This window comes from Cupressus sempervirens, chromosome 9 (assembly GCF_028749045.1).
Source record: "Cupressus sempervirens isolate cs-2001-9-10 chromosome 9, ASM2874904v1, whole genome shotgun sequence".
In the NCBI taxonomy this organism is placed as follows: domain Eukaryota; kingdom Viridiplantae; phylum Streptophyta; class Pinopsida; order Cupressales; family Cupressaceae; genus Cupressus; species Cupressus sempervirens.
This window is the reverse complement of record NC_143126.1, coordinates 513,485,144-513,500,208: the sequence shown is the minus strand read 5'-3', so window position 1 is coordinate 513,500,208 and position 15,065 is coordinate 513,485,144. Positions and strand designations below refer to the sequence as shown.

At 38.6% G+C, this 15,065-nt stretch overlaps 1 protein-coding gene across 2 annotated transcripts in view; it reads right to left on the bottom strand.

The window, feature by feature from the left end:
* The window catches only part of ARP2 (actin related protein 2), a 306,387-nt gene that overhangs the window by 235,666 nt on the left and 55,656 nt on the right, over window positions 1-15,065 (bottom strand). For both annotated transcript variants that reach the window (XM_089800841.1, XM_089800842.1), the window contains 4 exons: window positions 9,802-9,936; window positions 9,455-9,526; window positions 9,229-9,307; window positions 8,896-8,945 (listed from right to left, as the gene is read on the bottom strand). In XM_089800841.1, the coding sequence (XP_089656967.1) occupies window positions 8,896-8,945; window positions 9,229-9,307; window positions 9,455-9,526; window positions 9,802-9,936 (336 nt within the window). The remainder of the gene's footprint in view (window positions 1-8,895; window positions 8,946-9,228; window positions 9,308-9,454; window positions 9,527-9,801; window positions 9,937-15,065) is intronic.

The window sequence follows — 15,065 nt, the reverse complement described above, 5'->3', positions numbered from 1 at the left end:
TGGAGATAGCCATGTGCAAGGACGTATAATTGGGTAGTCATCTTTTCCCAACAATGATGAATGATTGTTTCTAGCTGATTGCATAAGGCTTCACATTCTGTGGGGTCATCCTCGTATGTTTGCATGGAAATTTTTAGCTTCTCTACCACTGTGTCCATGCCATCATAGACATCCCCAAAACAAGGTTGATCTATATCAGCAAAGCGGAGCATAGTCATGATAGTGCCTGTGAAATCCAATACAAATTGCACAAGAGCCCACCAACTGTCATCCAAGATCAATGTGTTGACCTTTTGTGCCCTCTCTGAATTTGAAGCCTTCCATATACCCCAATAGCTAGAAATAACCATTTGGTTCAATGCTCCTTGCACCTTAACAAATCATCTCATAAGTAAAAAATGCAAAATGGGTTTCGGCCACCTAACTAAGTTAATAACAATATGTCAATAAATATTAAGCAAAGTTTTATACAATTTGATAATTTAACATGACATAAAATTTATTCAAATTAAATATATAAATTAAAGTTAGTAATTACAATTTACCTTTAACAACTCAAATTTGAAAAATGATTTGAATATCAATCGTGACGTGATGGTTCGTCACAAACATTTGTATGTCCTACCCCTCTTGGTAAATTAATCTATTTGACTATCATTTGCTGGATGACAAAATTTAGGAAGTGTATGGTGCAAGTTGTCCAAAAAATATGGCCATACCAGCCCTCAAGGAAAGCACTTGCACCCCTACAATTTTTGGCATTTTCTATAGTTTGCAAACTCTCTAAGTACTCTTGGAGTTTCCGAATACTCTCAAGTTTTTTTGTTGGGAGAGTACTCTCAAGTTTAACTCTTGCATATTTATAGATGTAAAAAAATGTAGGTAAAAATGTTGATGCAGGGAAAACATTGGATTAGATGCATTTTTCACATCATTTTAGTGCTATAAAACTACAAATTTTCTCTATTGAAATGTCAGTTACTAATTTAATACATTTTGTAATTGTATTCTACAAAAACATATTTGTTTATTTAAGAGATTTTAAATTTTAATACTTTTTGAGTTGCCGAGTTTTCCCGGAGTTTTTGTCGAGTAAATGCTGAGTTTTTCCCGAGTTGAAAATTTTGGGCTTGCCGAGTACTCTCTAAGTCCAAGTCTACAAACTATGATCTAGAGCACATTCTCACTACCCACCATCTCTATGGCCTCAATGAAAATTTTGGAAATGAACTGTAAATCTTTCACTTCCCCTTCACAATCAATTGCCTTTGAAAACATTGCCCTTTTGAGTGACACTGCAATCACATTAATCAATTGTCATTTTTTGTATCTTTCCATCCATCAAAAACAATAGAAACACCAGAACTTTGCCAAGAATTTCTAATTGGTTGAATAGCATTCTCTACACAAGCCTTCTCTTTCAACAATAGACTGGTACACACTTTTTCATACTCAGGACTTGTTTAATCAACTGATGGTTTATTTATGGCTGCCACCATTTCATTCGAATATGGTGATCTTACCGAGTTGAAAGGAAGACCACTGGCAAAGAGGCAAAATGTAATGGCCTAATCAGCAAGCTCTCTTGTCTCCATTTTAAATGTCGTGTCTTGTGGACCTCTTTTGAGGGCGCTAGTTTTTACTTGTTCCTCTTCCACTCCCAATACAAGTACTTGCAAGAATGGATGTTTGGAGGATAGAATTGGTCCAATGGGTAATTGCATTGTCTTCTTTCTGGATGAAGGCTGATAAAAATACAAATTGATCTTTTAACCAAATTATGAGCAGTTTCTTGTTCTTTTAAATATGAAGTTATTTGGACATTAGACGCCCCCTTGCCTCTTATGCCTTTGCACATTGCTATTTCATTACAAGTAGGGCCCATTAAATGAAGTTTGACTAGGGAATATGAGCTACTAAATGGTTTTCCTTTGTTATTTTAACATTAATTACACTTCCATATTACAAGGTAATTGGTAAATACTTGCTTATTAATAACAGAGACCGAAAGGTCAATTTATACAAAAGGAAGAGACGATGTTTCCTTAGGAAACGATCGTAAAGAATAGAAACATTCTATTCCAGAGAAAGCAAAAAACGAAAGCAAACTAAAGCTAAAGATATTTACAAGATAACCATTAACTAATAATAGACGTCTTATCTATTATTGTAATACCCTCCCTTAATGGTTAATCTATCTAACACACCAAGCTGTCCTCTGAATTTGACAAACTTATCAGGACCAAGAGGCTTGGTGAGAATGTCTGCAGTCTGATCTGAGGTAGGAACATACTGCAGATATATAGTCCCGTCTTCAACCAGCTATCGTATGTAATGACAATGAACATCCACATGCTTGGTTCGTTCATGGAAGATGGATTCCGTGCTAACTTGATAACGCCTTCATTATCAACAAACAGAGTAGTCGGTCCTGCTGGTGAAATCTGCATATCCCCAAGCATCCGACGAAGCCAGACAGCTTCACATCCTACCTTAACAGTCCCTCTATATTCAGCCTCTGTAGAAGAGAGAGAAACTGCCTGCTGCTTCTTGCTGGTCCATGTGACTGCACCGGATCCCAAACTGAACACATATCCAGATGTTGACTTTTTATCATCAACAGAGCCTGCCCAATCTGAATCTGTGAACCCACTAAGTTTAGGATTAGAACTCCGAGAATACAGAAGTCCATAATCAGAAGTGCCCTTCACATAACGAAGCACACGCTTTGCTGCCATCCAATGATCAGCCTTAGGAGCTGTCATAAAGCATGAAATATAGCTGACTGCGAAGCTGATATCAGGCCTAGTAGCAGATAGGTAGATGAGGTTGCCTACTAGTTGCCTATACGTAGTATCATCAACGGAAGGAGAATCGGACTTGGCTGATAACTTGAGACCTTTCTCCATAGGTGTAGATGCAGGTTTGCAATCCTGCATTCGGAATTTGTCTAACAAGGCTCTAGCATATTTGGACTAAGAGATGAATATACCAGAAGACTGTTGCCAAACTTCAACACCTAAGCAATAATGCATGAGCCCAAGATCAGTCATATCAAAAGATTGGCATAAGTGTTGTTTGATTCCCTGAATCAAAGATGCCAAACTGCCAGTGATGATCAGATCATCCACATAGATAACCAGAAGGATGATGTCACTGTCAGTAGTCTTGATGTACAGATTTGAGTCTGAAGAACTCCTCTTGAAGCCTTGATCACTGAGGTACGTATCAATCTTGATGTACCATGCCCGAGGGGCCTGCTTCAAACCATAAAGAGCTTTTACCAATCTGAGAACCTGATGGTCTTTACCAGCAACCTTGAAACCAGGAGGCTGTGTCATGTAGACCTCTTCATGGAGATCACCATTCAGGAAAGCACTCTTTACGTCCATCTGATGGACCTTCCAGCCAAACTGTGCTGCCATGGCTAAGACTAATCTGATGGTGCTCATCTTTGCAGTAGGAGCAAAGGTCTCCTCATAATCAATGCCCTGACGCTGAGAAAAGTCCTTTGCCACTAAACGAGCTTTGTACTTATCCAAAGTACCATCTGATTTGTATTTGATTTTGTAGACCCATTTGCAGCTAATGGGTTTCTTCCCTAGGGGAAGATCAGAAAGGACCCAAGTGTTGTTCTTCAACAGGCTCTGGTGTTCAAATTGCATGGCCTGTTCCCACTCTGGAATTCCTTTAGCCTCGGAATATGTTTGAGGTTCAAACACACTGTGAATGTTGGCCATAAGAGCAAAGTTAACAGAATCTATAGTTTTGCTCTTTTTCCGAGTAGTTCTCCCATCAATGAGCTCATCATCATGAAGATCAGCAAGTGTCTTAGCCCACCACTTAGGCCGGAGAGGAGAATGACCAACAGTAGTACTAGGAGATGCTTGATCAGCAAGATCCTGATCAGAAGAATCTGGATCAAACTCAGGTGAAGCATCTTCAAAATGAGGTGATCCTGCAGGAGAAGCCGGAGGTGGCTGTACAGGTATCACTGGCAGGACTGGAGCTGTAGGAGCTACTCGAGCCCTCCCATCAAGTGGACCTAATGGAAGCCGAACTCCCAAATCATGAACCTGCATAGGCTGGACTGCTGGATCAGGAACAGGAGAAACAGGCATGAATGGTCCTCGCTGCTCATCAAAGACTACATCGCGGCTGTATATGAGACGAGATGTCTCAACATCAATAAGGCGGTAGGCTTTGTGAAGACTGCTATATCCAGCAAGCATCAGTTTCTGACTCTTGGCATCCAACTTGGTGCGTGAAGCATCAGGGATCCAAACAAAAGCAAGAGAGCCAAAAACCTTCAGGTGACTGATTCTGGGCTTGCGACCTGACCAGGCCTCTTCCGGAGTTTTACCTTTGACCGCCACTGTGGGTGACCGGTTCAACAGATAAACTGCAATGTTAACTGCTTCTGCCCAAAAACGCTTCGGAACATGTCTGTGTTCGAGCATGGAACGAGCCATCTCGGTGATTGTCCTGTTCCGACGTTCAACTCCACTGTTCTGTTGTGGCGTGTGGGGTGTGGTGAACTGGCGTTGGATGCCATGTGTATCCAAGAAGCTGGAGAAAACATTAGAACAAAATTCCCTCCCATTGTCTGATCTAAGAGTAATAACAGATTTCCCAGACTCTTTTTCAACTAAGGGTTTAAACTTCTGAAATACAATAAATGCATCGGATTTCTTTTTAAGGAAACAAACCCACATTTTTCTACTGAAATCATCTACGAACAACAGAAAATACTTGTACCCAAGAACAGAAGGAGTGGCCATAGGGCCGCAAATATCAGCATGAACAAGCTGAAGTACTTGAGAAGCTCGCCAAGAATCGCCACTGGGGAAAGGTGTGCGATGTTGCTTCCCGGCCTGACATGCGTCACAAACTCCAAGGTGTTGGATTTGAATCTCTGGCAAACCAAGAACAAGCTCATCCCAAGCAAGTTGTGAGAGATAATGCACATTTAAGTGCCCATATCGCTGATGCCAAAGTGAGCAGATCGAAGATCGCCGAGCAGCCATAGCTAAGTCCTGAGAATCACCAGAATCAGTAAGTCTGAAAAGACCATGATCCTCAAGACCAACTACAATAGTAGACTTAGTCGCCCGATCAGTGATGGTGCACTGATGTGAACTGAAGGTGACTGCCAAGTGTGGAGAATGTCGCAGCAACTGACTGACCGAGAGTAGATTTAGTTCCATCCCTGGAACGTAGTACACATCAAGGAATATGAGCTTCCTCCCAACAGACTGAATTTGAATGTTGCCTTTACCAACAACCGTGTACTCTTCTCCACCACCAAAGATAACAAAATCTGAATAAGGCTGGTAGTTAGTAAACCAGTCTCTGCGGTGAGTGAAATGTCGAGAGGCCCCTGAATCAATGTACCAGGCAGATGACTGTACATGATCTGCGGGTCTTTTAGCCATGAAGGCATAAAAGGCAAATTCCGCCTGCTCAGTGTGCTCTGCACTGTTCGCTTTGGGTTGCGAACCTGATTGCTTAGACTGGGCAGCTAAGCGTTTCCGACATGCAACCTTCATGTGACCATACTTGTGGCAATAGTTGCATTGAATGTTCTTCTTTTTGGTACCATCGGATGCTGGAGCAGAAGACTTCTGCTGAGATGGTTGCTGAAACTTGCCCTTATCCTTCTGAAAGGATTTCGCAGCAAAGGCTTGCTCAGTGGAGGTGGAACTGGAGCTGCTACCGAACTGTTGTTTCCACCGATCTTGCTGAAGTAGCAGGGTGCAGAGATTAGTGAACTTTGATCAACACCAGTAGATGTAATGTTGAGAGTCTCGATAAAATGCTCATAGGAATTTGGTAAACTCCGAAGAGTGATTACCACAATATCCTCTTCCTCCATCTTGCGACCGATGGCAAGTAACTGATCACGGATTTCCTGAATCCGATTCAGGTGTGCTTGGAGCGAGGTGCGCTCATCCATGACAATAGAAAACAGAGTGTTTTTCAGAAAGAAGGCTCTGCTCTTGTCGGAAGTCTCATGAAGACCTTTTAGATGTGTCCAGATTTCGGCCGCTGTCTTGCCGGATGGAATCTGAGAAAGTTGGTCATCAGCTACGGAGAGTTTGAGAAGCATTACTGCCTCTCGAATGTTCAAATCCCATGTATCTTGATCAGGACCCAGAGAAGTCGGACGCTGCTTAACACCCAGAACAAGTTGATCGGTGTTTCGATATTCGAAGATTGCGATGATGCGCTACTTCCAGGTTCCATAATTGCAACCATTGAATTTGGAATTATGCTCGAGCAAAATATTTGTCAGAGATGCCATAGCAGGTTTTTCAATGAAAAACTGTGAAAATCTGTGAAGGCACGTTCTTCGAGGCAAAAATACGGAAGACCCAGAAGAATCAGAGAATGACCCAAAAGAGAGCTCGAAAAACCCAAAACGAATCTGCTGTTGTTTTCTTAATCCGCTGGCTCGAAAATCGAGGCACAAAAATCGAGGCACCCAGAAAAAACGAACGACAACCCAGTTGAGCTCTCGAAAAACCCACCAAGAATCTGCAAACAAAAAAAAATTTCAACCCCAAAAATTAGGGTTTCGAAAAAAAAGGCCCTAGCTGAAAAAAGCTTGAAAAAACTTCAGATTTCTTGATGAAAAATGGTCAAATCTGCTTCCCAGAGCACGATGACAGACTGAGACGGCTAAGAGCATGAAGATTTGATATAGAAACATGCAAATTTTCACCCCAAAAACGCGAGTCTCCAAAAAATGGCCACGATTTCCATGCGATTTGCAGACCCGTAATTCGAGAATTTCTCCAAGCAGAAAAACCCTAGGTGGGTTTTGGAGAAATTAACTGAAATAATTTTGGAAAAATTTAAACAAATAATTTCAAGAAGAAATTATAACTTTTTCCGAAAAAATTTAAGTATTTAGCTCTGATACCATATTACAAGGTAATTGGTAAATACTTGCTTATTAATAACAAAGACCGAAAGGTCAATTTATACAAAAGGAAGAGACGATGTTTCCTTAGGAAACGATCGTAAAGAATAGAAACATTCTATTCCAGAGAAAGCAAAAAACGAAAGCAAACTAAAGCTAAAGATATTTACAAGATAACTATTAACTAATAATAGACGTCTTATCTATTATTGTAATATTCCAAACATATGAACCACCTCCTAATACATATGAAATTCTTGTAGCATGTCGCATAAAATAGATCTTACATCAATTTTGAAACTATCGGCTCCTTGCCCTCCCACTAAACTTTGAATACCGGTGGTGGCCATTCTTGTCCAATGCAATCTAAGTTTCTTGCTATAATAAGAAATTAAGTAAATTTAAATTAGAAAAAAAACTATGAGCATCAAGCATACAAGTGAAAAAATGATACAAAACTACTAAAATAGATAGCTAAGTGTGTTTCTTTATTTTTTTATTTTTTTTTTAAATGGAAAAAAAAAATGAAATGTTTCTTCACAAACTTGAAGAAATTCATCAAAATCTCAAAAATATTCATTAGGACTCACAAATGGGATCAAATGCTTACCTTAAATGCTTAAAACTCCCTTCTGGAAGTTGTCTCTTGCCCTATAAACGATCCTCTTCGAAAATAACTACCTTGCCTTCAAAATGCCAAAATAGAGACCAAATGAGAAGAGAATCTAGTTGCAAACAAAATGAGATGAAGAATGGTCGAATGGCCTCCTTTAGGGTTGCTTTAGGGTTTAGGAGGAAAAACAAAACAAAACAAAAAGGTAAAAAGACACATGCTTTATCGTGTTTTAATTGATTTTCACTTGCAAAAAAGCTTTTTTTTTTACATTAGATGTTTGGATGCATCCAAAGGCATTGTGGGTGCCTTCAGGACGCACGCATACCCAAGCACCCATGAGCTCGGGATGCACTTCTTGGAGGCATTCATAGGCTTTTGTGCTCGGATCCGCCTCTAATAGAATCCACAGCTACCTCCAGTGTCAACCTAGACACATCAGTAACTAAGGTTGTAATTAGACAATTATGAAGGGTCAGGACTCTTGCCAAAAGGCAGACATGACGAAGAGATGTGAGCTTTCCTTTATGGGGGAAGATATAACACTAAAATGGGCAAGGATTTATTTGAAATTGGCTTCCAAAAAGGATGAAGGAAATAAGTGTTTGTTCTATAATCAAGATGAATTTCAAACCTAACGGCAAAATTTTTAAAAATATATCAATTCTATAAATGATCACAGAAAACCATTTCTTTTAATTTGGGGTTAATATAGTTGAATGTTCATGTGGGATGTCATACATTGAAGAATCTTGTCACTAAAATGATTTGAGGAACAAGAAACAAACTGCAGATATAAAATATGATCATATTAGTAAATCATCAATCAGAAAGCATTCAATTATATCAAAATATCATATTTAAAATGAAGATTCAAAAATCTTATCTGTACAGGGTAACTATTTTAAAAGACGGCTAAGTGAAGCTATTGAAATTAGCAACCAATATAGTATTTAAAATAAATACAAAGGGTTAAATTTACACCTCCCATGGTATCCACTTAATGAATTTGATTCAAAAAGACTCAAAGCTGTTGGAAAAGATCAATTGCAAAATTAACAGAATAAGCTTGTGTCAATGTTGACTAGGACATTTAAGTTTGTGTCATTCATTCTTTCCAAGGTGACTCCTTTAGCAGTGTAGCTATTATTCACAATCTTCACTTATCTCTTTACATCCTAATTATAGATCATTGAGTGTGATCCAAAGTGTTGATGCAAGATCTTCTACACTTTTTTTCCCAAGGAATTACAATTAATTTCATGGGCTGTGTGTGTATAGCTGTCCAAATAATTTTACAAGTTAGATATCTTAGTACTATTATAGATATTATCCAGAACTTCACTGAAAAACTCACCACATGCGTCACACCATCACCAGAATCAATAACCAGACCAGTCAACAGCCCTGCATATATTTCAACAAGGGCACGTGAAACATGATATTTTCCCATCTAAGCAAATGTTTCCAGTTTGGTGGCTTTCATAAAACCTTCTTGCATTTAAATCATCCAGAATTTTATTTCCTTTATGTCAGACTTTGGGATCCCCAGTATATTATGTCATAATTGAAACATTTAAAAGCCAAAATAAAATAACCTTAAATAAGCATTGGCTTGGACAAAATGGAAAAGAATAGTTTAAGAAGAAAGGAAAACATTTGACCCACACTATTAACAGGTACACAGTACCTTGAGCATACAATGTCAGAACAGCTTGAATCTGAATGAAAACACCTGCAAAGTTGTACTTCTCAAACATTGTTTCAATCTGCAAATATTAAATAGCTAAAAATTAGCTAAAAACTAAAGGCAAAAATCTCAGCAAACATCACTAAATAGTTCAAAAGTAGTTAGTTCTCTACTTGAAAATGTTATTTGAATTGCAAGTTGTGAATATAAGCATGCAAAAATGTACCATTTTTTCACGGTTTTTAGAAGGATTAAGAGGTGGATCTGTCAGTAAAATCTTACACTCTGCTGGATCAATCTACACCACCATTAAATTCATAGGAAAGGTCATCAATGTGTATAGAAAGAAAGAATGCAAGAAGGTTCCAATAAAACATCCATATAAAACTGAAAAATGCTTTAAGTACATTTTAATCATGATATGATGTCTACAGTGAGATATACTTCAGTGCAAAAAAAAAATTAGCATTAATGAAAGTGTATTTTAATTTTTATTGAAAATCAAAGTAGTCTTTGCGCATTGATATACAGTGGATGTACAGGTAGACAGAGAGATAGCTTTGCTTTACTCACCCTTAACTCGTTATAAAAAGCATGATCCCAGATATGACCCATATCATCCCAGTTTTGTATGATGCCATTATTAACAGGATAAGAGATTTCAAGCTGGTGGCGAAGAGCTGCACATGCTTCACCTACAACAATATTCTGAAACACACCTTATTAGCATTGTTTCAGCAGATTACAAATTAGCAGTTGCGTATAATTATAAAAATTACACACAAAGTGAAATGCTTCCTACTTTCAAAACATTACAAATGCAAGTATTCCTTCACTAGAACTTATGAACATCATCTACCCTATTTGGAAAAGAAAAGAATACCTTGACAAAACCCAGGTAAGCCATCATATAATAATCAACTCTGTTCATAATAAATCACTCAATACTTTAAGAAAAAAATCCATTAAAATATAGTATTATACAGCTCATTTGATGTGTCTTTCAAAATATTGGAAACCAATGAAGGAATAAATCATTTTTTAAATACACAATAATCATATGCTCATTACAGCTCAAAAAAAAAGACTTTTTAGAATAAATAACAGTCCTATGAGTAAAAAGGTATGCTAGGACTGCCTCTACTGATTTGTTTGTCAAGTCAGCTTTCAGAATAACATTATAAAATACCTGGTATATATTTAACACAATACAGACTCATTATAGAACATAAACAGTAAAAAAAACAACAATAATCATGACCTTGTCCTTTAAAGAACCATTTATTGTATCATACATGTCATTGCAAAAGGGGGTTAGGGACAGTTCAAATTGAGTGACATTTTTCTTCATAATTTGTCTAGGTAGGTTTGCAAGTTCTATTCTAATACAGAATTCCACACAAAAATGATTTCCTTAATTTACATGGAAGCATTTTGTGTTTTAACTTTTGACCATAGCAAGAACATACTTAAGAGTCAAAATTGTGTACAGGGACTTCAAATTGATTATTCTGGTTGTGAAGATGAATCTGATGGTCCATGCTCTAATGCTATCCATGACTTGAGGAAGAACAATATTACATTTGATGCAAATATTTCAAATTATTCTTTCAAAAGAATGCAAATTATTCTTTGGAAATATGATCAATTTAATGCTTTTACTCATTTTATCTGCCTGCATGATGTAATTTATAAAATAATGTCAATCAGAGAAGCTTAATCCACATTCAATAGCTTGCCTTTGCCAAGCCCCTCATTCCAAACCTGTAATTTTAAGCATCTACTTCACATTATGATGAAACTACGATTTGCATTATTTTCCATTAAAACAATTCTTAGCATGGCCTCAGCGACCTTTTGACCTATTTAGTGTGTGCCCCGGCCATTTGTGCCATAAATCACCATTATATCCCACAGTAAAAGAGACCTTCTCAACTTTATTCCCTTCAAGAGGTGGAAAGTCAGGAGCCCTCATTTTCAATAAAAGTAATATCAATATTAAATTGCTGATGCCCACTGCCAACACTACTAAGGTATCAAAGGTAAAATTGATTGTAAATACTACAGGAAAATTCCAAAGGGACATGTAATGTTCTAGCCTAGGTATCTACCATCGAGCAATAGAGATGAGGTAAGCTACACAGTTGTTGGGAGCATGTACGGTAGACTGGCCGTCAGTCGTACAGTGTGTAGCAAGAGGGTGTATGGTCAAATTAGAGCTGTACGGTAGAACAAGGAAAGACCATAAGTTGGCCGTACAGACTTCTCAAAGGTCGTACGGTATGTCAACTAAGTACGGTGAACAGAAGGGGTGAGACGTACGGTAGATAGGGATAGTTGTATGGAAGCTATATGGAAGTTGTACGGTAGAAATATGAAATCCATATGGTATAGATATGAAAGTCATACGGTGAGCTTGCGGACAGTACGATCGAATTTGGAGGCTATATGGAGGTAGAGTTGCACAATGGAAGTTGTACTGAATGTTTGTGAGATGCAGTTAAGGTATGGGTGGAAGACGAATTCAGTTATGCCCCATAAACTACTAATTCCGGAGTTATCAGACAAATCAAAACAAGATTGAAGATTTGAATATGAATAACTTCTTATTAATATTTGCCAACAGATGGTCCTCTGATTTGCCAAATCCGAGCGAAGTATTACGAGCGATGGAATAGGGTTAGGGTTGAATCCACAAAAACGAAATAGCCAAGTAGAGAAGATCTCTCACTTCCAAAATGGCGAACAACACTGAACTCCAACAGGAATTCGCAGTACATAGAAAATAATCCATATTGCATACCAAAAGACTACCTACACGCCGTGCTTAAATACCCATTGAGGAAAACTCTATGAGGATGTACAAAGATAGTCGATGACAACATAAACTATGGAAACAAAATAAAAAAGGGTCCGAGATACATTAAATCAATCGGCCCAATCACAATAGCTTAATTTAAATTTATTTTATAATGGGAACATTATAGTCCTCCCGTCCAAAATTTTGCTTGTCCTCAAGAAAATGCAATGTCAAATGCTATAGAATGTGCTCGCCCTCCCACATCGCATCGTCCAACAGCAAGTGTTTCCAACATACCAAATATTCCTTCAACGTGCAGTTCCGCAAGGTCTTCTCACGTACCTTGATGATCTCGGCTAGTTCCAATATGAGCTTTCCTTCTTCATTGAGCAGTGGAAGGTCTATCGCTACCGTGACGTTCTATCCCACAACTTTCTTAGGGCAGGAGACATGAAAAACATTATGAATACGACTCCCCTCTGGAAATTCCAACGCATAGGCAACTTCACTGATGTGGCGAACTACCCGATAAGGACCATAAAATTGTGGCTTCAATTTTTCTTTCCCCTTTTCCTTCAATGAGGATTGTCAGTATGGTTGTAGTCTGAGATAGACCAAGTCTCCCACTTCGAAAGCTCTCTCGATTCAATGTCTGTCGACGTAGATTTTTTGTTGATTCTATGCCCGTTGTAAGTTTTCCTTCAAGTATCTCAATATGTCATGTTCCTCTTGAAGCCAGTCCCTCGCCCTTCGTGCACGACTGTCACCCAGAACTATGTTGATGAAGGAAAGGGGTTCATACCCGTATAGTGCTTTGAACAGTGTCATCCCGATGGACATGTGGTAACTAGAATTGTAACAATATTCCCCTAGGTGCATCCATTTGACCCACGCCCGTTGTTGTGCTGAAATGTAATTTTGAAGGTAACCTTCAAGCCACTTGTTTACAATCTTCATCTGTCCGTCTGTCTGAGGGTGATAACTAGCGCTCGGCACAATTTTGTTTCTAACAATCGAAACAATTATGTCCAGAAGATACTGATAAATCGTCCATCCCAATCACTAGCAATGTTTCGAGATAACCCGTGCAGAAGAAAAACTTCTCTAAAAAATAGATCGGCTACCTGTGCGACCTGAAAGTCCGAAGAGATGGCGAAGAAATGTGCGTACTTCGTTAGTTTGTCCACCACATAAATACAATCCTTTCCGTTCACCTTGGGAAGACCGGTAATGAAATCATTCAAGATACTTTCCCACTTCTGTTCTAGAATTGGCAGAAGTTGCCGTAACTCGGCAGGTAGAGTATGTTCGGATTTGTTCTGCTGGCAGAGCGCAATCTCTTATATAATGCAATACGTCTCCTTTAAGACCCTTCAATGAAAACCTCTCCCTAAGACATCTATAAGTTTTGAGGAAACCCGGGTGTCCTACCAAGGGTGAGTCGTGGACTTCCCTCAAGATTTTTTGCTTTAATTTGGATTCTGGCACTAAAAATCTCTAATTCTTATAGTAAATGATGTCATCCACCACTTTGTACCGATCATCCTAGGTGTTGCCATCCATTAGCTCGTAGGCAAGTGTGTTTTTGGAATATTCTATCAACAAATGTGCTTTCCAATCCGCTGAAATCTAGGTCAGTAAGAAGATAGCGAGTTTTTTGGACAAAGCATCTGCAACCACATTGTTCTTTCCTTTCACATATTCAATGTCAAAATCAAAAGCCTGAACCTTGCTTACCCATTTTTGTTGCCTCTTGTTCAAGTCCTGTGGCTCCAAAAAAAATCTTAGACCATTGTGATCCGTACAAACAACAAACTTGGCACCCACCAGATACTATCGGAACTTAGTGCATGTACGATGGCCAACGTCTCTTTGTCATAAATGGAATATAAGCATTCTATTTCCATAAGCTTCTTGCTCTCGTAGGCTATGGGGTGTCTATCTTGCATCAGTACCGCGCCAATGCTTTCTCCAGATGCATCGCACTCCAGAATGAAAGGTCGAGCGAAATCAAGCAATGCAAGTACGGGACAAGTGTGCATTGCTTCTTTCAACTTATCAAAAGTGAGTTGTGCTTTTTCATTCCACTGGAAGGAACCCTTTCTTGTCAGATCTGTCAATGGAGCGCTGAGCTGAGAGAATCATTTTACAAACCTTCGGTAAAAACTGCATAATCCAAAAAATCTTCACAACTCTGTGAGTGATTTCGAAGGAGGCTAATCTAAATCTTCTCCTAATGAACTTGAACTCCATATTTACTGACATGCCCTAAGTACAATATTTCCATCATACCGAATTCACACTTGGATCGCTTGGCGAACAAGGACTGGTCCTTCATGATCCGTAATACTTCGTCCAGATGCTTCAGGTGCTCTTCCCATGTCCTGCTATAAATAAGAATATCATCAAAAAATACAAGTACTTAAGCAATTGTTTGTTGAAGATACGATTCATGCATGATTGGAATGTAACAGGTGCATTTGTTAATCCGAATGGCATGACTAGGAACTCATAATGCCTGTAGTGACAACAAAAGGCCATTTTTTCCGCATTTTCCTCCCTCATGCGAATCTAATGTTATATGGAACAAAGATCTATTTTCCAAAAATAGACTGTGCCATGTAATTCATCCAACAACTCATCTATCCTTAGAATGGGATATCAATTTTTTATTGTTTTTTTGTTCAACGCATGATAGTCCACACACATGCGCATCGTCCAATCCTTTTTGACCAATAACACTGATGACACGAAGGGGCTAGAATTGGGATGGATCCGTCCTTTCTCCAACAGATCTTGAATAGTCTTTTCGATCTCATCTTTGAATTTCTTGGGATGGCAGTAGGGAGTGGTTACGATCGGCTTGGCTACAACTTCCAACTTGATAGTACGTTCAAACCCTTGATGAGGTGGTATGCCAAAAGGAATGTAGATAAAAACTTTATCATGTTTACTCAAAATATTGTGGAGATTATCATCCTAGGGAGGTGTTTGTTGCCCTTTTATAGGTTCTGCCAAGACAAAACAATGTGCAGCC